Genomic DNA, 23,744 nt, shown 5'->3' on the forward strand with positions numbered 1-23,744 from the left:
CAAAGGTGAAAATTCAAGTCTCTCGGTGTGCGTAATTTAAATTGATGGGATTTGGCGATGCAATACAGGACTATTGCGATTGCACACTAGTTCCCTCACCATTCAGCCACCTAAGAAGGTTCTCAAGCTTTGTGAGCTGAAATCTGGTAGTTATGAGGTTTGTGCGGTGTGAGCTTTGATTCGTCCCTTATTGTTACGTTGCCGTTGGTTTTTGTGGTAGCCTAGACCTATGCAATGATATCGTTTGTTTGACTCGTACAGTAAGTGTTAATGCAGTTTGGCAAAAGTTGCCGTACCAACTTCACCACCCGACTGTCATAATTAGAGAGGCCGGCTCGACTTGATGCAGCAGTTAGGGAGAAAAGCTCTAGAGAATAATCCTTATTCTCCTGTACACTGCATATAATTATGCAGCTCATAAGCTTACATTAAAAATACTGATCGCTATACCGGCACTAGGCCGCTTGTTATTTTCTCTATATGGAACTCATTGTTATGTGCACTCGCCTTGTCCCCAGTCCCTCATTGCCAAAACTAACAGCACAGGCCAAATTTCTTACCTTTGAGCAATGATACTACTTCAACGGGCAAGGTGGCCCATTTCGGTTCCTTGGTATGATGCCAATTTCGGGGCTGTTATCATGGCTGTGAAGAATAGTTTATTCGAACTTAATTAAATCTACTCTTTATTTCTTATTGCTAGCTGGATGCACATTACATCCGTAGAATGACGTAGAGCCCCTATTACGACAGAATTGCCATTTCCAAACCAGCCTGAAGTAACTCAGGGATTTGCGACTATATTAGCTTCATTATGCAACCAGTCTCCATCGATATTTGACCTGTCCTCACTTAGTCTGCTTTATGGGCAGGCTCGGTACTTCTGGGCTTTGCTGCATACGGTGGATTATCTCGTTTTTCTCACATTTATTGCGGGGAGCTCGACGATTGATCTTACATTCACATAACGAAGTCCATAGTAAATGCAACCATATTGCAAAACAGAGACAGTAACACGTATGACTTGGCTCAATTCTAGGTTAAGGCCGGTCCGTTTATCATTGCGCATTGCGGTCCTAAACACAGTTCATGGTTACTCCAATGGTATTTGGGTTCTAGTTGAAATGTTGACCTGACGATGAATCTTTGATCCACTTTGCTTTGTTACCGTATGCGGTTATGATAGATAGATCGTAGAAGACATTCATTGATCTCGACCCTAAATTATACGAAATTTCAGATACTTTGCAATGGTACATAATTACTTCTCTGGGTTATGAAAAGTCTTTGAACTAATGTTGCAAAGTAACACTTGCTCATTCCGTAATCTGGAGTCTATTTTGTTTTTTTACTGATTTAGGAAACTATTGAAAAATGCAATCCATAATAATACCGGTCGTAAGAGCTTAAAAATACTATAACAATACTAAACAACAATTGCAAACGGTTTATACAATTGACAACAGTAATCGGGGCAACTATTCAAAATGTTTCACTGCATTAATGTCCCATGGCTACTGTGTTTTGTTCATGCTGCACTTCTTGAGACGAAATCGTAGTTAAGAAGTATAACTGATCTAGATCCGTCTACGACGAGGAAGCTATAGAGATGAGTATGATACTGATACTTCTTTCAGACAAACGAAGACGCAAAGTAAAGTTTTAACATTTGGTTGCTGCTATTGTGACGTCCCTGATGCTTATTGCATCTTGCCGCGACTAGAGCTTTTACGGATTTAAAGATAATATGCTACTTGGTTCTAAAGGTTACTATCTAGTATTAAATTAGGCGTATGTACAGCTACTGCCAATATAAATGTGCAATGTGACATTTTCATTGATTCTCTAAAGGTAGCTGTTTTGGAATGGGATTCTTGTGATCGATCACCTTTTGCCTCTAAGATATTCTTCAGACGTTTGCCAAATATGCAGTAATTACAGTACTCTTCAATTCGAATTTGATCTGACCGATCGGTTTCTACTTCCTGTTGACAAGCCGATTTGTCATCTTCACATTTTGACAACAAAACGGTTAACAGGATTCTAGGCCCCTTTCCCCTTTTAGAAAAACGGAAGTCGCAGGAGAAATTACTTTGATGGATAACATCCGCGAAAAACTTGAAAATAACCTCTTCGCATTCTTCTTCATGCTAGCCTAAGACTGGTTTTAACTTTGAGAATAGGAAATAAACCCATATTTTTTGAGTTGATTTGTTGGAGATTGGCCCTCAATTTGTGGTAGTGGGCTATTGCCACAGGACTATCAATTAGAAAACCAATAATTTTTCAACTGTGCCTAAAAAATATATACATCCAAGGCATCAATATGCCGGGCTCATGTCCAAGAGAGCACATTACTTCTATATGTAGGATTGCTCTTGTAAATCCTCACAAATATAAAAGATTTATTGCAGGTTGAGTCCAATTCTTCATTGATGAAGGATCTGGCATATGTTCACGTGAACTAAAACTTGTAATTAAAAATAATTGTTTGCGGTTGCAGATATCAGACAACCAATAGAATTAAGCACGGGCTTGATCAAGAAAACACTTGAACAATAGGAACTCCTGGGCATTGTTGTGCTATTAAAGACAATTCCTCGTCTTTTACGTTGCTCCATATTAAATCTTATTTGGCACAATGCAATCCTATGATTCAAAAACAAGGTACTGATTGTTCAGAGTGCAATTTAGTCTAGATTTCATGGAAAGCACAGCGGGAAAGAACACTCCGCCGTACAGGGTCGTTTGCTCGTCAAGAGGTTGCCATTATTCTTTGAAGTAAACGTAATACAAGTTACTACATGGGAACAGAAAAGTGAGTGTGATCCACGAATCACAGACTAAAAAAGACTCGCTCGCAGTTAGGAGTATTACGACGGGCTGCGATTTTAAGATCTCTGAGATATCATATTTTAGGTACAGTTCCAAATGCTTCCATTTCATTTGTGCCGATGGCTTCATGGTCTCACTTTCAAGGTTCATTAGTCCCAACCCGCATTCCACTCACTTTCCAAAGCCTAAGCATTGCAGATACTATCTCATCACCCAGTAAACGCACGATTCTCCCACAATTGAATCGATGGCATGTAGGAGTGCGTTGGGTGAAACAAAATGCTCGGAATATCGCTCGGTGTTTCTTTTGATATTACTTCACGTGACATAATAGAATCACGTGTAAGAGCTGGCTATCCTATAGACCCAACATGGGGTGGTCTGGAGCAGTAGATCGGCACATAACTGGAACTTCCCTAGTTAAAGGGTCCATTATTGAAACTACTAGTAACTAAAAACATTGGAACAAGGGCGGGAGACGAACTTTTGGGGGGATTGTGAATTCAACCCGGCATTGATTCATGGACTCTCGCTTGAAGCTGGCATTTGAATAAAACAGAAATTGGAGCCATTCGATATACCTTCATTTGGGATTCATTCGAAGACCCCAAGAAAATCTTATCATACGCTTATCGCATTGAGAATACGATATTGAGATGTTTCTTAATATCTGACATCAATGGCTCCCCCCACCTGCTCCCCGCTTTCGATCTTCTAGAAGTCATTGTTCCACGGAAAGAAATGTAGGTTAATAGTTTAATGTTGCGCTTGCGTTATGCATCTATGCATTAGTGCAAACCATGGGTGGTCATAAACTACAATGGGGAATAATTTCATGTTCTTTAATTTGCATGAAGAAGAACAGCTAACTATTTATGTTCGTGAACGCCACCGCCTTTAGCTAACAGTGGCTTACTCTGGCTGATACTTCGAGTTATTCTCAGAGATCCACGTTCTTCTATTGTCGCCCAATTGTTCTTCTTTCTTCTTCCTCTGCTTCGTCGCTTCTCATCTACTGCAAGTGCCTTATGGGGTACGAGGCGAGAAGCAGTAGCTCGCATCCGATTGTTCATCCATAAGCTGAAATATCGTACCCCTTTAGTTTTGATGGAATATTCCCAAAATCGATTAGCTATTGATCTTTGCAGTTTAGATTATAGATATGGCCTTTTTGGGGAATTATTGTTGCTAGCCGTAAGATACTAATGCAGAATCAACTTCTTCTTCTCGTAGTCCCAATAGTTGGATCTAATAGGATCGTACTTGGATCCCAAGATATCATACAATTGAATTGACGCCTCATTCTTCTGTTGCTTGACAAAGATTTTTGCCAATAACTCGATCGCAAATGAGCTTTTAACATAGTTGGGGTCGTCAATCTTCTCGATATCAACAAATTTCAAGCAAAAGTCTTCTAGATCCACAATGGACTTATTATACTTCTTGTATATTCCAGTCAAATAATTCCATGTAGACGGATTCTGAGGTGACTCTATAATATAATCTTGAACATATACCTTTTCTGTTGCAAACGTCTCTTCTGGAATATCCTTTTCCTGACTGAATTTTAAGAAAAACCTGTGGCTCCAAGCCGAGTTGTTCCATAAATCAGCACTTATGCATTTGTTCACAAACTCATTCTCCCTGTCGTCTTTGAATAAGTTAAACTTCTTTACCAACCACATTCTGTACGACCACACGTGGTGATTCTTCGGATCTGACTCGAGCATGGATTGCAAAATGGGGAACTCGCGGTGGGGATCAAACTTTTTCTTCAGTGATTCGTCTGTTGTTGCCAAAATACGCGTAATGATCAATTGACGATAGTTCCAGATTTGATAGTTTTTTTCATTCTCCAAAGCTACCTGTTCACACCAATCCAACTCCTCAAACAAGTCTTTGTTGAGATGTACGAGTATGTCATATCTGTAAATCCAGATTGTGTAGTGAGATGCTAGAAGTTCAAGTGCCTTTTCGGTAAGGTAAAGTGCTCTTTCAGAATACTCTCTGATCTGGAGTAGTCCTAATAAGATGCCAATTGTGTGCTTGTATTCGTCGTCATACAAGATTTGGCATAATTGAGGAGTTTCCTCGTTGATCTTGACGGTTTCTACGTCGTCAAAGTTGTAATCTGTTGCCATTGAGCTGAGTTTATGGAAAGTGTACTTATATGGATAAATGATGTTACTCTATTCAATCAAGTTCCGCTAGTACTATCGGAGTTATGATTGTTTCGGAAGTTCTTTCTAAATTACAGGCAACCTTCCCTTTTTTATATTGATTGCTATATTTTATTCAATGAAGTAAACAGTATATAACTTTCCTTTCAATCTGATCTGATCTCTATCTCCACCACTGTCAAGATATTAATCATGGTTTCATACAAAACTTCCCCATTTGTCCAGTACAAACGGATGATCGAAGTGTGCCCATGTGATTTTTAGTCACGTGCTGAAATGGGACCTATATTAGCAGTCTAGACTGAATTCCCACCTCTTCAAAGCTCTTCTTTATTTTCCATTTTTCTTTACTTCCCATATTTCTTGGTTCCACATTTGAAACTGATTACAGTGATAAATAACTGATCAACCTGCTGATTTTGGTTTTCATTCTGCGTTTACCCACTTCTCCTTACTGGATAGGCCCATCTTACCATAGCATCTCTTGGCTTACACATTGACTGATTTCGCGGCTTGTTTCCTTCCTGTACAATGAGCTCGGATTTCTCCATACTAAAATTGATTTCGGCTCTCGGAACTCAGTTTTTTTTTTGACAGAAGCTGCTTCTGTCGGTGGAACCACAATCACTACAAGGTTGTACTAACCCTTACTTCATTCACTATCTGAGCTGATTGGCAAATTAGTATTGGGGCAGTGTTGAGACTGGCAATATTGTTGTTATTTGGGTTTCATTGCTATTGTTTGAAGTAGTTAATTGTTAGAAAATCGAGGTAACTCATGCAACTCTGTTAATTTGATAGAATATCATTTGCACCCGTAATTGCCTTTCGATCTGCCGGTCTTCTCTACCTGAGCTTAGTTAATCTAGCCCTAAATACACCGGGATTCCTGTCTTGAATAACTGCTGCAAAGAAGACGGTCATTTTCTTGTGTCGGTCATAGACTAGAACAAGCTTCTTTCTAGTACTAATCGTCAATACTCCGGTTGATTATTATATTCATATAGGTGGGTCCCTTTGTCATCCAGATTCCGTCCTTATGATATCGCTATCGGTCGCCGATAGAACCATATCTGACCGAGAGCTTCTCATCTTCACCACGGTCTCGTGTTTGGTCATCTACTATTCCCTCTCAATTGTCTATGGCTCGTCCCAAGTGCCTGTGCTTGTTTCTGTGTTCATCTTCTCCAACATGATCTCACGAACAAGCATATTCCAGTCACTTGTTCAACGAGCAGGACCCAAGTTCAGCAAGCTCATCTACGGTATCAGCGAAAGAGCAGGACCTCATAAAGACCGATTTTCAAGCTCCGTCTCTACAAATGTCAAGGGCCGTGAAAAATTCGAATCACTAAGCCAAACTTCAAAGTTGGAGCTATTGACAGCGATAAAGTCACTTGAAAGCTATGCTATCAACACGAAGAAAACGAACGATAGAAGACGTAAACTTTTTAAATTAATGTCATGGAGACAACAGAAGTTATGTGAAGACGTCGGATATCTCTCAAAATTGAAGAGAATAGACAATGCTATCCATATTAACCAAGTCTTTCTCAAGGATGTGGCCCAGTATTCATTCGAAAAGAATGGCTTATCTTTCCAGGACTTCGAACTTTTGAAAGACAATGAGAGTCCATCACAGATCTCATCTACAAATTATAGAGTAATTGAGTCCCTCGGTCACTACTTGCGTGATTGGAGTCCCGAAGGAGAGTCCGAAATAACCCCTGTTTGGGATTACGTTAGGAAACAACTAGACCTCAAGATACCACCTCACGAGAGACCAAAAACGTGTGTGATTGTTCCAGGTTCTGGTTTGGGACGTATTGCACACGAAATAGCGAATCACGGAGATCCTACCGAGAAATTTGCAGCCGTCCATGCTGTGGAGTACTCTGGTTTAATGCATGTTTGTAATAATTTCATTTATGCTGCAAGTGATGACCTTGAGAATTCCAAACCATACGAGTTGTATCCACACATACATTCATGCTCAAACTTCTACGACACAGCTTCACAATTCAAACCTACTACTATCGAACCCCATACGACTAAACCACTCAATTTGCACTTAAATCACGATGATTTCAGATATTTCAGTTTACCTAATAGAGAAAAGTACGAGTACATTGTGGTTGTATCAATATTTTTCATGGACACGGCTGAAAACTTGGTTGATTACATGGACGCAGTCCACGACCTTGCCACACCAACCAAAAAGAGCAATTTGAAGAATGGCTACTGGATCAATATCGGCCCGTTGAAGTATGGCAGTGCTGCTCAAGTGGAGTTGAATGCCGATGAGTTTGCGATGCTTAGGAAAAACATGGGTTGGAGAGACAGCAGCCACGTAAAGTCTATACAAAAGCCAGATGAATTTGGAAATATTGGGTTGGTAGGCTATATAACTCATAAAGAAAGCATGTGGCAGGGCTACTACGGTTTGAACATGTGGACTTCTGCCAGAAAAGAAAATCAGAGGAGAATTTAATAGGTAGAACAATAGAGTGGACGAAGAGTCCCCACCTAATAGAGAAGAGGGAAGTTCAGCGTTGTAAATATTCATTGAACTCTAGAGCTATCTCAAATATATGTTTATAAGGAACATCAGATATCCTACTACACTGAATACACTTTCAGCTTCTGAAAAATTGACTATTGTATGTATTAAACTTTTATATATTATCCATTCTAATAGTACATATGCAAATATCCTTTCATCTATTTAGCGATTTCACTGCCCTTGTTGATTTGGACCTTCTTGTCTTGACCACCACTGATGATTCCGATTTCGTTGTCCCATGAAACAGCAAATACCTTATCTGCTCCCTTGATAGCCTCACTGGACTCTCTGGTGATAGTGTACAACGATTTGTCCGCTCTGACATCCCAAACTTTAACAGTTCCATCATGCGAACCAGATGCAAACAAGTTATCGTTGTTAGGAGAAGCAGCCAAGCTGACAACAAAGTTAGTGTGACCAACAAGCTTTGCGCTAGTTTGGTCGGTTGTGCTGGAGTTGACCCTAGGGTCATGCATATTGATGTGACGAGCTGAAGATCCAGAAATCAACAAGTTAACCTTTGGCATTTGCAAAACGGAGAGTAACGAGTATCCAGTAGTTCTAGTGTCGACACAGCGGGAAGTTACTAAATCCCATGTCTTAATGGTGTGATCTTGTGAAACGGAGTAACCAACTGTGGCATCATTGGCATCAAAAATCACACCTTCAACTGGCTGTGTGTGACTATCCAAGAGGGCCAATGGAGAACGACGTCTGATGGTGGAATCCTGGAGAGCCATCTTTCTTCTCTTCTTCGATGAAGACGACAATACATTGGAATCATATTCCAAAGGTTGTATAGCGGTCATTTCTTTGTAGTTTGTTGACCAAAATCCGATGGAATGGTCGTAACCGGCGGATAAGATTCTATTTGTAGTTTGCTCTACAGCTAATGATACAACAGGTGCCTTGTGACCTTCTAAAATGGCTAAAGTCTTTCCATCTTCTGGTTCTTCATCATCTTCTGGTACAGAATCTTCACCTACGGAGGTTTTCCACAATCTTACTTGTCTATCGTTACCAGCGGAAACAATTCTAGTTGGATATATCCACTTCACCGATCTAATTGGTCCGGAATGACCCACATATTGCTTTTCTACATTACCAGACATATTGTATGTTCTTACTATCCCATCGTATGAACCAGACAATATCTTTGGTTGTGAAATGGAAAGATTGGACAACGTGACAGAAGGGGATGCTTTATTTATGGTGTCAAGAGACGAAATCCAATCGTCGTTGTTGAAGGATGCTAAAAATGAAGGAGGTAATACAGCTCTGGTGTACTCCATGGAAATGAATGCTTCACTGGACAATCCATTTTTGGTCAAATAGTCCTGAATTGGGGTTCTCAATAAAACACCATCTATGAGGAAATCGAACGGTATAGGCTTGGTCTCATCAGATTCGCCGTCGTTGCCCAACAAATGGTTGACAACCTCCGAAAGACCGTATCTTTTTAAAGACACAGGCACGTATATTGGAGCATCGGACACTTGCAAGGACTCATCCTCCTCCTTGGTGAAGAATTTAATCTTGATTTGCGATTTGTCGTCACTCATCTTATATTATATACTAGTTTTAAGACGCCGACGAACTGACTCAGAACAAAGGAATCACTATTTTACAAGTCTTACTTCAATTAATGCCAATTCGATATCATCTATAGTATTATCTAAATAGTTTTTCACAAAAAAAATTTCCTCATCTCATATTTCAATCACGTGAGAAATCATGTGGGGGATTTTGCAGTAAGGTATAGTTAGTTATGTAGATAGTGACAACTGTTTTTGAATAAGATTTGAAAGTTGTAAAGTATGGATGGAGTGTCCTGGGAAGAAAATTGGATCAGAGAAGCTTGTTCTGAATGAAAATGTTGTTTCAGAAAGTTTTTCAAAATTTCAAAGAAAGATTCACCAGCGAAGAGCGTGTAAGTGGTGAAAGGATTGGTAAAGAAGCTCTTGTAGCCAACTTTCCTAAGCAGCTGACGGTTTTAATGCCCGCATTTGCCCCATCTGCCAACCCTACTCCATCGGTGAAGTTTCTCTTACGAAATCTGGAGGAAATCCGAGATTTCTTGATGGTTGAAATAGACGCTTTCATGGTGGATCTGGACGTCTTGGCGGTAGATAAAAAGGCACCATGGTCAGAAGTGTATCCTTTGGAGAAAAACGATTTGATAGCCCTTCTGATACGTTTCCACTTTCTAGCTCGTGTGATACGAGGAGGTGGGAGAGAACGCATATTCGAAGTACTCTTCGGCGTATTCTAAGTATCCTAATGATTATATGTCTATTGTAGGAGCGGAACTTAAACAAATTCTAGTAAAATATCCAAAATATCCTAAAATAAAACGTAATCTGTTGGAGACGTATTTTTTACGTATCTGCTGTGAATAAATTCAAACCCCACCGTCATACAATCGTATCACCAGTACCTCCGTATCTTTTGTTGACAAATCGGGTACCTGACGTGCTCTAGCTAGTTTGCTATATTAAAAATCTTTTTGCAGTCTATTTGTGCAACTCGCTTTCAAACGCCGCGGAGGCCCCGACTAAACCTGTCGCTTGCACGCTGCGAAATAATTCGAACTTTTTTCTTTAATAGAGTCAATGAGTTTAGTGAGAGAGAAACTGCCCACGTCTACTTATCTTATATCCAAAAAGAAATGTCCACCTTGGTTTTGTAATTGCATAGTAAAGACGTGTTATTGCAGTATTTGTACCACTAGTGGTAAATTTGGAGCAAGAATCTTGACAAGATTCGTCTATTTAACCTACCTAATCTCAAGTAATTGTAAATAACTAACAAACTGAGTCAAAACTAAGCACGTGACTTCGATGAGGTGAAAAAAATGAAAATTAATTCTGCTCCCCATACAAAGGTATAAAGCAACGGGTCCAGCCTCATCGTTCTTCTTCTGAGATCTCAGTTCTATTTTTTTGGTTCTTGGGAGAGTATCCCCACTTTCACTCTAGATATATATAAAAATTGTAATAGACGAGATGTCCGCCGCTGACGTTCCAATTGAGGTTGCCAAGGTTTTCGACACCATCTTGGTTTTGGACTTCGGTTCCCAATACTCCCACTTGATCACCCGTCGTTTAAGAGAGTTCAACGTTTACGCTGAAATGCTCCCATGTACCCAGAAGATCTCTGAGTTATCTTGGAAACCAAAGGGTGTCATTTTGTCCGGTGGCCCATACTCCGTCTACGCCGAAGACGCTCCACACGTCGACCATGACGTCTTCAAGTTGGATGTTCCAATCTTGGGTATCTGTTACGGTATGCAAGAAATTGCCTGGATCAACGGTAAGGGTGTTGCCAGAGGTGACAAGAGAGAATATGGTCCAGCTACCTTAGATGTCCAAGACAAGGAATGTGCTTTGTTCAAGGACGTCGACCATTCCCAAGTCTGGATGTCCCACGGTGACAAGTTGCATGCTTTGCCAACTGGTTTTGAGATTGTCGCTACATCTGACAACTCTCCATATGCCGCTATCCACAACGCCAAGGACAACATCTACGGTATTCAATTTCACCCAGAAGTTACTCACACTGTTCAAGGTAAGACTATCTTGAAGAACTTCGCTGTCGAGATCTGTAAATCCAAGACCAACTGGTCCATGGAGAACTTCATTGACACTGAGATTGCTAGAATCAGAAAGTTGGTTGGACCAACTGCTGAGGTTATTGGTGCTGTCTCTGGTGGTGTTGACTCCACTGTCGGTGCTAAGATCATGAAGGAGGCTATTGGTGAGCGTTTCCACGCCATTTATGTTGACAACGGTGTCATGAGAAAGAACGAGACAGAAACCGTCTACAAGACTTTGACTGAAGGTTTAGGTATTAACTTGACTGTCGTTGATGCCTCTGAATTGTTCTTGGGTAGATTAAAGGGTATCACTGACCCAGAAAAGAAGAGAAAGATTATCGGTAACACTTTCATTCACGTCTTTGAAGACGAAGCTGCTAAAATCAAGCCAGCTTCTGGTCAAGAAATTGAATTCTTGTTGCAAGGTACTTTGTACCCAGATGTCATTGAGTCTATCTCGTTCAAGGGTCCATCTCAAACTATCAAGACTCATCACAATGTCGGTGGTTTGTTAGAAAACATGAAATTGAAGTTGATCGAACCATTAAGAGAATTGTTCAAGGATGAAGTTCGTCACTTGGGTGAATTGTTAGGTGTTCCAACAGACTTGGTCTGGAGACACCCATTCCCAGGTCCAGGTTTGGCCATCAGAGTTTTGGGTGAGGTCACCAAGGAACAAGTTAAGATCGCTCGTGAAGCCGATGCTATCTTCATTGAAGAGATCAAGAGTGCTGGTTTGTACAGAGAGATCTCTCAAGCTTTCGCTGCTTTGTTGCCAGTTAAGTCTGTTGGTGTCATGGGTGACCAAAGAACATATGAGCAAGTTATTGCTTTAAGAGCCATTGAGACTGTTGATTTCATGACTGCTGACTGGTACGTTTTCGAGGCTTCTTTCTTGAAGAGAGTTGCTTCCAGAATCGTCAACGAAGTTGATGGTGTTGCCCGTGTCACTTACGACATCACCTCCAAGCCACCAGCAACTGTTGAGTGGGAATAGATGATAGAGTCATATTTTTCGTCTACTATATACATTAATAAAACCATTGTACCATATATAAGTCGTAATAGTACGTACTACTGAACTTGAATTGTAGGGATTCACACCGAATGATTGAAGATGTACAAGTTTGGTTTACCAAAGTTGAACCCTCGTGAACTGGATTGAAAGGTAAAATACTTGTCTCTCCTAAGAATTGAACTAACTCCTTTGTTATAGTAATTTCTATTAGATTACAGCTGAGCATTGGTAGCCTTGCTTGGGTTTACCTCTTTCTGCTATATCTTTAAATCGATTAGCCTTTGTCTCATAACATTCGCCACAAGAACGTCTTCGTCGTGAGAAATACTCAACAAGAACTCCTCGTCTTCAGTTGTATAATCATCACTTCGTATGTATGGCTTCCCCAATGAATCGTGTGACCTGTACCAGTTCTTGAACTGGAACTTCTTCTGATCTTCAGGGTCCAATGTCTTGAAAACAGCCTCTTTAGCTGCCCACGAGCCAGCGACAAAGGGGATCCTTTGCTCGATATTAGTCAACTCTCTAAACCGGGGGATTTCGTGCTTTTCATTGAGTATTCTGGCGATGAACCTGTTTACGAGCCTGTGGTCTCTTTGAAGTATGTCCAGAAACCGTGAAGTTCTGACGATGTCAACTCCAATTCCTAATGTTAAGCCAACTCTAGTAGTCATTGTTGGGTTGGTAGTTCTTGGTTGGGATACTCTATTCTAGCTAATCAATGTTATCCAAAAGCCAAATAATACCAAAAATTTAACAATTCTATCACTGAAGGAGGCAGATCAATGAGCAGTGGTGGTATCAATATACATATATATATATATATAGATATACGATACACGCAATTTAAAACAACAGCAGTACTATGCAACTCTCGTATTCTGTTCGTGTTTCGTTTCGTGTAAGTGTTCGAGTTGTTTCCTGTTTTATATTTCTTCTGTCAGTTGATACAAACAATACTACTTGGTGATGATCGGTGATCACTTGATGAATCCTGTTCTTTAACTCCTGCAACTTACTCGTACTTGTTGATGCAATTTCTATTGGTAATTTCTTTTGATCTCCCCTCCTTTGTTTTCTTGCAGCTTTTCTGCTTTGGTTCCATTTGTTTCTGCACTTTCCAACTTGTTTTGTTTTGTTCTCCCTCGTTCTTTAATCCCACTTCGTTCCTTCGTTCCTTTATTATATACCTTCTTTACGGTCACTTCTCAGTCGCTTACTCACTTTTGTCTTTCCTCTTCTCGCATTTGTATACTTTTCCTTGCACAGATTAATCCATTCTTCCTCAAACTCATTACTTTGATCCCCTAATTCCCTTCCCTCGTATTTCCCACTCTCGCTACCATATCTGTACCATAGAGCTGTTATATCGCTACCATATCTCTACCATTATAGTACTGTCATATCGCTACCATATCTCTACCATTATAGTACTGTCAAATCGCTACCATATTTCCTATCTCCTTATGTTCACAACGGTTTTAGTCTCACTTCCGTCATTCTTGCTCACTTTTCCTGTTCCTCCGACCTCTTCGTCTTCGTCTTCCTCTTTGCTCTCCCTCATAAGACCCTTCCCCTCCTCATACATCTTCCTCTTGTCTTCCTACACTTAAAAAATCTGACTCACAAAACTGCTGCAGATTTTTATGTCTTATTGCAGTAATTTTTCTACTAGTAGCCGCCGCCTTGCTGTAAAATAGTTTTCTTGTAACTTTCTTCTTCTTGTGTAGCACTCATCAATCAGTTGCCGTGCTCTTTCCATCTCACAATGGCCTCCACCGTCCCTGGATTTGTGTCGCTTCCACCATCCAAGTACGACTTGAGCACCTACTGGGGCAGAGTCCAGCACTGTGCTGAGATCTCAGACCCTACCATGCTTCTGAACACTTCTCACGATATCGAGACTGCAAAAAGAATGATCTGGGACTACAAGAACGGAGTCATTGCCAATATGACTCCAGAGTTGTGGAGAGCCAAGCGTGTTTTGGACTCGACGTTGCATCCTGACACTGGTGAGACTGTTTTCTTGCCTTTTAGAATGAGCTCGTGTGTCTTGTCAAACTTGGTAGTCACCGCTGGTATGTTGACTCCAGGTTTGGGAACGGCCGGAACCTTGTTCTGGCAAGTTGCCAACCAGTCCTTGAACGTTGCTATTAATACTGCTAACGCCAACAAATCGCATCCTTTGACCACTAAGCAGATCGCTGTGAACTATTCCATGGCGGTGACTGCTTCTTGTTCCGTTGCTTTGGGTTTGAACGCCATCGTTCCCAAATTGAAGTCGTTGCAACCAAGCACTAGATTAATCTTGGGCCGTTTGGTTCCATTTGCAGCTGTTGTTTCTGCGGGTGTTGTCAACGTCTTCTTGATGCGTAGTGAGGAAATCAAGAAGGGTATTACAGTGTTCAACAAGGAGGGTGAAGAAGTTGGAACATCTAAGAAGGCTGCATTGTATGCTGTTGGAGAAACTGCTGCAAGCAGAGTTATAAATGCCACTCCTATTATGGTCATTCCACCATTGATTTTGGTGAAGTTGCAAAAAACAAGATTATTAAGAGGAAAGTCAAAGGCTGTAGAGACATTTGTGAACATTGGTTTAATTTTCGCTACTTCCCTTGTGGCTTTGCCTTTTGCATTGGCTGTCTTCCCACAAAGAAGAACTTTGTCTGTCTCAAAGCTTGAGGAGAAATTCCATGACTTGAAGGACAAGAATGGCAATCTTTTAGAAACATTAGAATTCAACAGAGGTATTTAAACTGTTGGGACCAAGAAAAAATATATTGAGAACCTAGCATGGAGCTATGAGGTTCTTCGGTTTATCTAAGGATAAAATTGTATATAAGGTAATTTAGTTGTGTATTGTTACAAATGAATAAACATTTAATTGGAACATTCAATTATAAGAAAATTCAATTGTCTTTATGTAAGCCAAACATTGAGAGGAATTCGTGTGTTGTAGAGACTGGTTACCATGATATACAGCAACTCTATTCTATATTTGTTTTTTATTTTATCACCATATCTACGTCTTACAAGCAGATATGGTTCATGATGCACTTTGTAGCAATTATTTAGCGAAATATTACAAGATGACTAATTACATTTTCTGATTACCAGAATCTCCATCCAGTGAGATTATCTGTACTCAATGCGTTCTCTATCTCTAAACGATCACTATAGGCACAGAACACCTCTGGTGAGAAAATCCTCTCTCTAAGTTCCTCAGGAACATCCGAGTATGCCAAAGCACCCACTCCCTTGCCTCCTAAGGAAGTCTCAAAGGTATCGAAGCCTTCTTTTTCAAACTCTGCAATACCCTTTTCAATGACCTCCTCAGTCACATCATCGTCCACAAGAGTGATAGCACATCCACCACCTCCAGCACCAGTCAACTTAGTTGCACCAAGCTTCCAGGTATCAGAGATAATCTTTACCTTTTCAAGTGATGGATGGGAAACCCCCAAAGCGACTAATAATCCGTGGTTGATATTGACTAATTCTCTCAAGGTCTTACGTTCCTCCTTTCCAAAGAATGGTCTTACCATAATCTGATAGGCATTGGTACTCAAATGTTCCATTGCATCTAAAATAGATGATGAGGTCTTTGGATACTCAGAATTCACTCTCGAAACTCCGCCGACCAATTCGGCAGTACTACGAGGAACTTTTGTATTGGTAAGCAAGAGCTTAATAGGAGGAAAGTTTCTCATGGTAGTTCTAACTGAAGGTTGTGCTGGGTTAGACATTCTTTGGAACATCACGGCACCACCATGTGTAGCAACAGCATTGTCAATACCAGAAGGATTTCCGTGGAAACACTTTTCTCCCATCAATGACCAGCTGTCAATGAAATCTAAGTCAGTAGACTCCTTTTTGGTACTCTTCTCATTCATGCCGTACGAAGGACGCTCAACTTGGTCACCTAAAATGGCCAACGAAGTAGCGAGGCACACTGCCGTTGATGCTGAGGAACCCAATCCTGCTCCGATTGGTAATGTTGATCTTATGCAAAAACTCATACCGGGGATGTCTTTGTTACATAATTGTGTGTAAAGATACAAGAAACAAAGACAGGCAGTATAGTGCAAGGTTGAATTCAAGTTGCTAAGGACCAGGCCTAAATTGTCAACGATTTCTGGAATGAGCTCTTCTGTGATTTGTGGCCTTCCATCCACAAGTTTGACATGGCTCCGTATTTCTTCCCACGGTATGTCATTCTTGTTCCAAGAGTGTGAGAGTCCGATATCTGGGAAGTCTAGCTTCAAAGTGTTGACATCTTTGCTTGGAGTTATGAGCAAGTACGCACGCAAACTGAGAGCTGCAGCAATGGCTGGTTTCCCATAGACTGCCGAATGTTCTCCGAAGATAATTACCTTACCAGGAGCACTTACAAAGAACAGAGATTCGGACATTTTGATGGTTGAAGAATGATACTCTACAAGACACAATTTTTCAACCATCGTATAATAAATAAGGTTGGTTGAACGACGCGTTGTGTATACAGGCCAAGTGCTGCAGTATTTGCAGCTATATTTTGGGAAGTGGTGAGAGTGGTGAGAGTGGTGAGAGGAGAAAGCCTACCAAGGAAAGACTACGAATGGGGGAAATCTGTGTGCTTTGAGGTATCTAAATGAGTATAGAGAAGATTTGTGTGGTCAGAGCACGTAGCTTGAAGAGGTGTTCTCAGAAGTACCGTTTTTTTTTTACTTTCTGAACCATGACTAATATACTACTATACGAATAGGATATGTATGCTCTTCTAATTATTGCAATATTGTACTGCACCATAATATAGTAGCCCATAGACAGTACTGTACTGTATATTTCTTCATTTCTTTATTTATTTCTCGGTGTCAAAATTCAAAATCCAAAATCTGCCATAGCTACACTTGAAGCTCTGTGCACAGCTTTCCTTCCCAAACAGGAAGTCTATGCTCACCATAGTAAACTGAAAAAATCAAGAACATCGTAAACAGACAGTGATTTTACAACATTCTTGAAGAGTGTAATTAGAAGGTCTGAGATCAAGTGTCATTTTCGAACGTTTTAGGTGTGACAATGCCAGCTTCTTCGACAGACTTACGGGTCTCGAAAGACGTTCACGCCTTGAAGCCAATCCAGGCCACACAATTCTGGACATTTGACAATGCCCTTTCACTTCTAAAGACTGGAAATGACATCTACATCGCAGATGCATTGGATGAATTCCTCCTTTCTAACAAGCAATTGATCATGAATCCATCCCCGTTCAGCTCGGGATCAGAACTGCTGAGCCCTCAAGTAAAGAAGGGAGCTAAGGAGATCTCGTTGCGTAATGTCCTCTATTCGGACTTCACAGCAAGCACTATAGACGATGCCGAAAAGCTCTATTCAATCCTTAAATTAGATAAGGTCGAACTTGTGAGAATAATTAGTCAGACAAACAAAAGAGTTCCCGAGAAGAAACTCCATAATTCAGAAAAATTGAAGAGCAAACTACCCGACGATAGACAGCGTTTCTTAGAAAATGAACGTCTCTTACTTTATACCAGCAAGGTGCTAAGAGAACGTAGAACAATCTTGAAAATTGTTGTGGAACTCCTCAATAGTATCAATGGACAGAATTCCTCGGCAATAATACGAAACTTTGGTAAAGATATCTACCTTTCAAGCACTTATGCCAAAGACATAATCACAGCATTCGAACAGGCATTAACAAGTCTAAGCACAAAGTCATATGAATCTGGCCTTTCTAGCGAACTTGATGAGCTTGTCTACAAAGAGACAATTTTGTATGCTATCCAGTTGGCTAAAGTTTTGACTGAATTGACCTCTGGACCATTTTATAAAGACAAGGAAACCACCCAACAATGGTTCCAACTTATGGCATCCAATAACTACATATTAGCCCTTGGCCCACACATAAAGTACCAGGAGTCATTTAATTTATTGCAGGCTCTTTCAACTAGTATTTCAATTGTGTTTTTGGACCTCATTGATACTTTTGACGTCGCTGATAACAATAAGGCAGTCCCTACGTCATTCATTACCGATGTTGAAGTCTTCAAAGCTCTCAATGAATCCATAACCGATGATTCAAACGAAAACTCTGTGGTGATGTACTCCTGGTTGATTATCCTTATGCGTAAGTTTTATTTCCTTCAAGAATATTCGACGCTACCATCATCCAATACTTTCTTGCAGAACTTTAGTTTTGATGCCTTGGACGTGACGATCAACAAATTGAGTATCCGTTGCAATAATTTAAATGTGTTTGACGAATTAAACAGAGTGAACGAGTTGCTCAAATTTGATAGCTTACACTCTTCCATCCTCTCAACAGTGGTCATTTCTGCTATGCCTCTCATTGAGTCTTTGACGCCAGATATAGCAACCACTATCCAAAGCATAATGAAGAACTGCCCTAACAGCATCATTGAAAAGTTCTTTGAAAATGAATTCACTATAAATAACATTGTGTTGGCTAGAGCTAAGTTCCCTCTTGCTCTTACCCCATATCTCAGGATTGCTTCCATCAATGGCAGTTTTGCTTTCCATGAATTTAGCGAATTGAAATCATACATCCAGTTGTTCAAGAAAGATGAATTTAATAGATTATACACAATTGATGATGAAAATACAGAGTTAGTCAAGTTGACCGAATTCATAGACGTCTATCCCCCTTATGAATATAATAAGAAGCTCTCGCTATTGCTAAGCCAAGGAACCAAGGCCAAAATTTTACCAACAAGCAATAGTGATGAAGTGCTTGTTACATTCTTGTATAAATATAATGGTTGGGCACTTTTGGGTAGAGTGCTACAAAACGTCTCCAAACTTTTCACGGGCTCGGACGGAGATAAAGTTGATGTCGTTGTTCTTATTATCAATTCTTTAACACAGGTGACTATTGATTGTAATATCGACCAAGTGAAACAAGTTCTAGAATATATGTCAGCATATACGGACGATTCTGATATCCTCGAAGTCATTCTCAGACTTTTGGAACAGGGCTTGCATTCGAGAAATGTTCGTGTTCTAGAGGCGGTTATCGAACTTTTGTCTCGCTTGATGCCATTCTTGTCATATAGGATCTGGCCATACCTTTCGAAGTCATCTTTGTTGTCACACAATGGTAAGGAAGGACTTGCGGCTAATATTTTTGGAGCAATTGAAATGGTTAACAGCGATTACAGCTTTACTGTTGTTTTGATTAGGCTCACGGAATCTTTGGTACAGAACTGCTTGTCCTTGGACGAAGATTATCCACAGAAATCCAAGGGTATTATCCTTTCCAAGTTTGTTAACCATCTAGTTTCAGTATTCGAGAGCTTTACTCACTGCAGATTTAATAAGGCGTACCAGAAATTGGAAGTTGGCGTTTCCATTCTAGACGTCTTCTCGAATGTCTTGAATTATACATATGGAATTGATGAGGATACCAAGGCCATAAACAAAGTCACCAAGGTCTTTTCTGAGTCTGCTACCAGTATTTTGGAATCTTTCCTAGTTGTGGGAGATGAATACGCGAGATCCGCATCTCCTATTTTGACAATGATTGATTCAATGGATACAAACTTGAATCTCTACGAAATAAGTGATGTATCAGGTTTTCTTTATGATAGTTGGATCCGGGGAGCTTTATCGTTCTCCCTGTTGATCATTAATATCAGATCAATCTTAAATTATCCTCCATCCTCGTTCGAACAAAGCTTGTTTGGTAAGTTACCTAAACTTGTATTGTCTTACGCCCAATATGCTAGCGTCAGGAGTAATGTTTTGGACTTGATAACAAGCTTGACAAATGGAAAATGGCCAGAAGATGCGAAGCCTTCGTTGTTGTCACATTTAGGTAGGGACTACGCACAGGTATTGTTACATTCTTTAGCATCTGACTTGGACAATTCATTTGACGATTACAGGCTCAAGATTTCATTATATGACTTTATCTGTGCTGTTATGGAAGGAAGTCAAGAAGGTCTCTCTGTTCTTTTTATCAGCGGACGGGATGTATTTGGAGATTTTACAAAGACACCGAAGGAGACTGACAATTTAAAGCACATTTCCTTATTGCAAATCCTTAAAAAGAATATTCGTGACATCAACTACTATCCAAATTTTGTTAGCTTACACTTAGTGGATGCTATAGCACTTGCATCCAACTCATGGACAACCGCTAGAGAGAATGAAAATGACTTGGACTTTATAAATGAGTTGATCACGAAAATACAACTTACCATCACCGAAAAGCCTCAGTCCATTGACGACTACATTAACAGATGCTATTCCGAGAAACTTGTCTCTAAAATCGCGCAGATACTCTCCTTGTTCTTATTCACATCCAGAAACGATGATTGCAAGAAAAATATTATCAACCTTGTGACTTCTCATGATTTTATTGAAATCTCAAAGAGTAAATTTACCATCAAAGACTACCAACCTTCCCTTCACACCAACTTACAGGTTTCTTTCGAAAACGAGTTTCCAAAATTCAAGCTCTCACAGTTCACAAGTGTGTTCTCTAAAAGAAATAGATTTGGTATTTCAGTTGTCTACAACTTAGGTTTGATGGATAGACTCTTCCAGAATGAAGCTAACTGGCCACAACTCAGAGAGGAAGTTATTGCTGCTAGTGTCAACTTGCAATACCTCGATTCCCAGATTTCCAGTGCCAAGTCATTTGGAGCATTATTTACTGCGTATTGCAGAAGATTCAATGCTGTGTCAAGTCCAAAGCTCTTGGATTTCACTGCTCACTTGTTGAAACTAAATATTATCGAAGGCATCCCAGCTGAAATATTTGAGCTGATATACCACGAGAGAATAGAACTTGCATTCTTCCTAATGTATTCCGTCTACAAAAATAGTGAAGTCAAGAAGGACACCAAATTGGTCTTCGAAATAATCAAGAATTCTTCAGCATTGTTGTCCTCTGCAAGCATGAATTTCCTTTCTTCATTGGCTGACTCGTCTGGATATTACAGGCCGTTACTAAGAATCCTCTATTGCTCGTTGAACTTAATCAAAGATGATGCGGGAATCCTCTTGGAGTATTTTAGTGTATTCCGTGATTTATTCGGCTTAATAATTACGAAGGGAACTCGTACCTTGTTGATTGAATTGCAAAATGATGTTTATTTGTCACGTACCAATAAGAACCATAAGTCAACAAAAATGAATGACAAGATTGACGATTTGATGATTATCTTGTCTATTCTTAAGGTTTTTGTGAAAATGAAGTCTTCTTCCAATTTGCACCATGAAATGGCTACGCTTGTTAACGATGATGGTACCATTAAATCCTTGTTGAACCTTTATTCATTCTCTCATTCCATTGAAGTCAATGACGAACATATATTTGCCCAATTGAGTTTGATGTTTATTCAAGAACTTATGGTAATTGAAATAATTGCAGAAAGATTGGTTGCAGCTGGTCTTTTTGTTGTTATTGTGGAAAGCCCAATATCGAGCCCTGTGAGAGCTGGTTCAACAAGTGTATCGTCTGGTGCTCAATACCACTCTATTTGGACTAATGGTATTCTACCAATAATAATTACCAGTTTAACTAAACTCGGACCAAGCGTTATTCCCGAAGTTTGCCTAGCACTTCAATTATTTGGTAAGCAAATTGAGACTTGCATCGATAGCTGGGCAAAAGATTCTTCCACCATAAGAATTCTGTCATCCACTGTGGCAGAAACGAGTCAAATCTTGATCATCTTCCAGTTATTGCAATCCATGAATGTGATTGAATACTTAAATGATAATGGTTTGGCCACAGAAAATGCAGAAGGAGAAATCATAGACATGAAGGTACTTCCAGGGCTTAGTACTGAATCAAAGAGAGAAGAATTCGTGGACTGTATCAACAATTTGTTGAAGCATCCTAAGTTCTTGACATCAAGAGTCGCACCTAGCTCTTTAGAAGAGCAAAGTATCATCGAAAAGGGAGGTGAAGAGTACGACAACTTCGTCAAGGAATTGATTCAAGAGATACGCGACTTGAAAGATGTATTTTCTTAGCATTTTATATAGAACTACAATAGTAGTACCAATAGTGTATAATTAATATTGAAAAATACAGAACGCTTGTACAGTGAATTGCATTGTTGTAGTCACATAACTGAGGCCTAATCAAACTACATTTTTATTTACATGAATCTCAGTCGGTAGGGATAAAGTGGCTCTTGCTTATCTCTACTGGGATAGGTGCATCTGGTTTTCTCTCTCTAATTATTAGCTTCTGTGTTTCGAAGCCACCATTGTAGCCTGGAGTCCCCACCAAAGTCGAGTTTTCGATCGAAGGTATTTTGTCTCCAGTGATTTCTCCAGTGACCAACTTCCTCCAGCTTCTATTGCAATTCTTGATTATTTCAAGTGTCTCTTTTCTATCCTTATATTTTCCATTGAATGCAAATTTGTTCTGTGGCTTACCATCGGCCAACTTGTAGTCTCTGAACCATTGTCTTGTAGTTTCCAAGAGACCAGGGCACTTTGTGTATAAATCGTGGATATCAAACACTTCTTTGGCCAATGGATCGTTGATATCTACCACAATGACCTTCCAGTCAAGTTCACCGTCGTCAATTAAAGCTAAAGATCCCAATATCTTGACTCTTTTCACCAGACCTCTCTCTATGATGGCTGTACCAATCTCGCAGATGTCTAAAGGGTCATTGTCTCCGAAGAGTTGTAATTCCTCTTCTTTGGTTGTAGGATCTTCCCATGTTTGAGGAAATGCGCCGTAATTCAGAATGTATCCGTGGTGAGGAAAAAGGTTCCTGACGAAGCGGACTTTTCCCTTCTTGACATCTTGAACAATTGGGTTGCCTGGGAGTTTTGTAGAAATCTCAAACTTGGCATTACTCCAACGTGGAATTTCCACTACGATGTTAGCTTCGCCTTGTTCTTCGTTGAAGTCAAGAGGAATATCATGGAACCACGAAAGGATGTTTCCTGTGGACTTGTTCACGGCGTAGACCTCGTAGTCTGCGGTAAACTGTGTTCCTTGGGTGGTAATGCCTATAGACTCTGGGGAAATATGTGAATTCGTAGTGGAATTGCACCTATTTACTGTTAAATGTTGCTGGGTGAGCAAGAGTCTTGCTGTTGCAGTAGCACTATGGGACATTTTCAACGGTGATAAACGAGGCAATAACAACTTCGCAGTTCTAATGGAAAACATCTCTAAAACATATATATATATTATCGATTTTGTACGAACTACGTCTACTTCCTGGAATATGATAACAGATTTGAGGAGATTAAGTGTGAAATTGCAAATCCGAGGATAAGAATTGTCTGACAGGGCCCAAAAAAATTTCTGCGAGGGGTAGTGAACCGACTCAGATGTATCAAACGGTAATTGTAGCGGGGCATACAAAAGCAGGAAACAGCCACTCCAGAAATGTGGTTACATGGCACGGCTAATCAGGGTATATAGGAATGAACGATCTGAGCAAGTTTGCTAGTTTTAATCGCTATTTGCTATCAATTGTCTGTCAGAGTTGCACACTCTTGATGTAAATTTATGCATGGTAAATCTGCAGCAGACAGACAGAAATTGAGCACATT

At 40.1% G+C, this 23,744-nt stretch overlaps 10 protein-coding genes across 10 annotated transcripts; 4 read left to right on the top strand and 6 right to left on the bottom strand. All coding sequences in view use genetic code 12, as the record gives it.

Moving 5' to 3' along the window:
* Positions 1–4,037: 4,037 nt before the first annotated feature.
* On the bottom strand, positions 4,038–4,976 carry RAM2 (bifunctional protein farnesyltransferase/protein geranylgeranyltransferase; the record flags this gene model as incomplete). The annotated part of the gene is made up of 1 exon (XM_064918134.1): positions 4,038–4,976. One exon carries the CDS (start codon positions 4,974–4,976, stop codon positions 4,038–4,040), a length of 939 nt encoding a protein of 312 aa, XP_064777238.1.
* Positions 4,977–5,628: 652 nt separating this feature from the next.
* RJT20DRAFT_124374 (uncharacterized protein) lies at positions 5,629–7,674 on the top strand. Its single transcript, XM_064916220.1, has one exon. The coding sequence runs from the start codon at positions 6,055–6,057 to the stop codon at positions 7,504–7,506; it is 1,452 nt and encodes a 483-aa protein (XP_064777239.1). The 5' UTR covers positions 5,629–6,054; the 3' UTR covers positions 7,507–7,674.
* YTM1 (Ytm1p) lies at positions 7,675–9,221 on the bottom strand. Its single transcript, XM_064915671.1, has one exon. The coding sequence runs from the start codon at positions 9,138–9,140 to the stop codon at positions 7,737–7,739; it is 1,404 nt and encodes a 467-aa protein (XP_064777240.1). The 5' UTR covers positions 9,141–9,221; the 3' UTR covers positions 7,675–7,736.
* Positions 9,222–9,471: 250 nt separating this feature from the next.
* On the bottom strand, positions 9,472–9,822 carry RJT20DRAFT_4770 (uncharacterized protein; the record flags this gene model as incomplete). Its single annotated transcript, XM_064920300.1, has 1 exon — positions 9,472–9,822. One exon carries the CDS (start codon positions 9,820–9,822, stop codon positions 9,472–9,474), a length of 351 nt encoding a protein of 116 aa, XP_064777241.1.
* A 585-nt stretch (positions 9,823–10,407) lies between these two features.
* GUA1 (GMP synthase (glutamine-hydrolyzing)) lies at positions 10,408–12,247 on the top strand. Its single transcript, XM_064916221.1, has one exon. It carries the CDS (start codon positions 10,584–10,586, stop codon positions 12,168–12,170), a length of 1,587 nt encoding a protein of 528 aa, XP_064777242.1. The 5' UTR covers positions 10,408–10,583; the 3' UTR covers positions 12,171–12,247.
* A 62-nt stretch (positions 12,248–12,309) lies between these two features.
* PPT2 (holo-[acyl-carrier-protein] synthase) lies at positions 12,310–13,044 on the bottom strand. Its single transcript, XM_064918593.1, has one exon. The coding sequence runs from the start codon at positions 12,863–12,865 to the stop codon at positions 12,449–12,451; it is 417 nt and encodes a 138-aa protein (XP_064777243.1). The 5' UTR covers positions 12,866–13,044; the 3' UTR covers positions 12,310–12,448.
* A 732-nt stretch (positions 13,045–13,776) lies between these two features.
* RJT20DRAFT_124380 (uncharacterized protein) lies at positions 13,777–15,083 on the top strand. The gene has a single exon (XM_064916222.1). It carries the CDS (start codon positions 13,960–13,962, stop codon positions 14,944–14,946), a length of 987 nt encoding a protein of 328 aa, XP_064777244.1. The 5' UTR covers positions 13,777–13,959; the 3' UTR covers positions 14,947–15,083.
* On the bottom strand, positions 15,084–16,606 carry ERG12 (mevalonate kinase; the record flags this gene model as incomplete). The annotated part of the gene is made up of 1 exon (XM_064916223.1): positions 15,084–16,606. One exon carries the CDS (start codon positions 16,601–16,603, stop codon positions 15,302–15,304), a length of 1,302 nt encoding a protein of 433 aa, XP_064777245.1. The 3' UTR covers positions 15,084–15,301.
* A 415-nt stretch (positions 16,607–17,021) lies between these two features.
* Positions 17,022–22,272, top strand: NUP188 (Nup188p). Its single transcript, XM_064916224.1, has one exon. It carries the CDS (start codon positions 17,250–17,252, stop codon positions 22,191–22,193), a length of 4,944 nt encoding a protein of 1,647 aa, XP_064777246.1. The 5' UTR covers positions 17,022–17,249; the 3' UTR covers positions 22,194–22,272.
* Positions 22,273–23,413, bottom strand: RJT20DRAFT_124384 (inorganic diphosphatase). The gene has a single exon (XM_064916225.1). The coding sequence runs from the start codon at positions 23,353–23,355 to the stop codon at positions 22,333–22,335; it is 1,023 nt and encodes a 340-aa protein (XP_064777247.1). The 5' UTR covers positions 23,356–23,413; the 3' UTR covers positions 22,273–22,332.
* Positions 23,414–23,744: the final 331 nt, after the last annotated feature.

The sequence above is a fragment of the Scheffersomyces xylosifermentans genome, assembly GCF_036884685.1.
Source record: "Scheffersomyces xylosifermentans strain CBS 12540 chromosome Unknown RJT20scaffold_1, whole genome shotgun sequence".
Lineage (NCBI taxonomy): Eukaryota > Fungi > Ascomycota > Pichiomycetes > Serinales > Debaryomycetaceae > Scheffersomyces > Scheffersomyces xylosifermentans.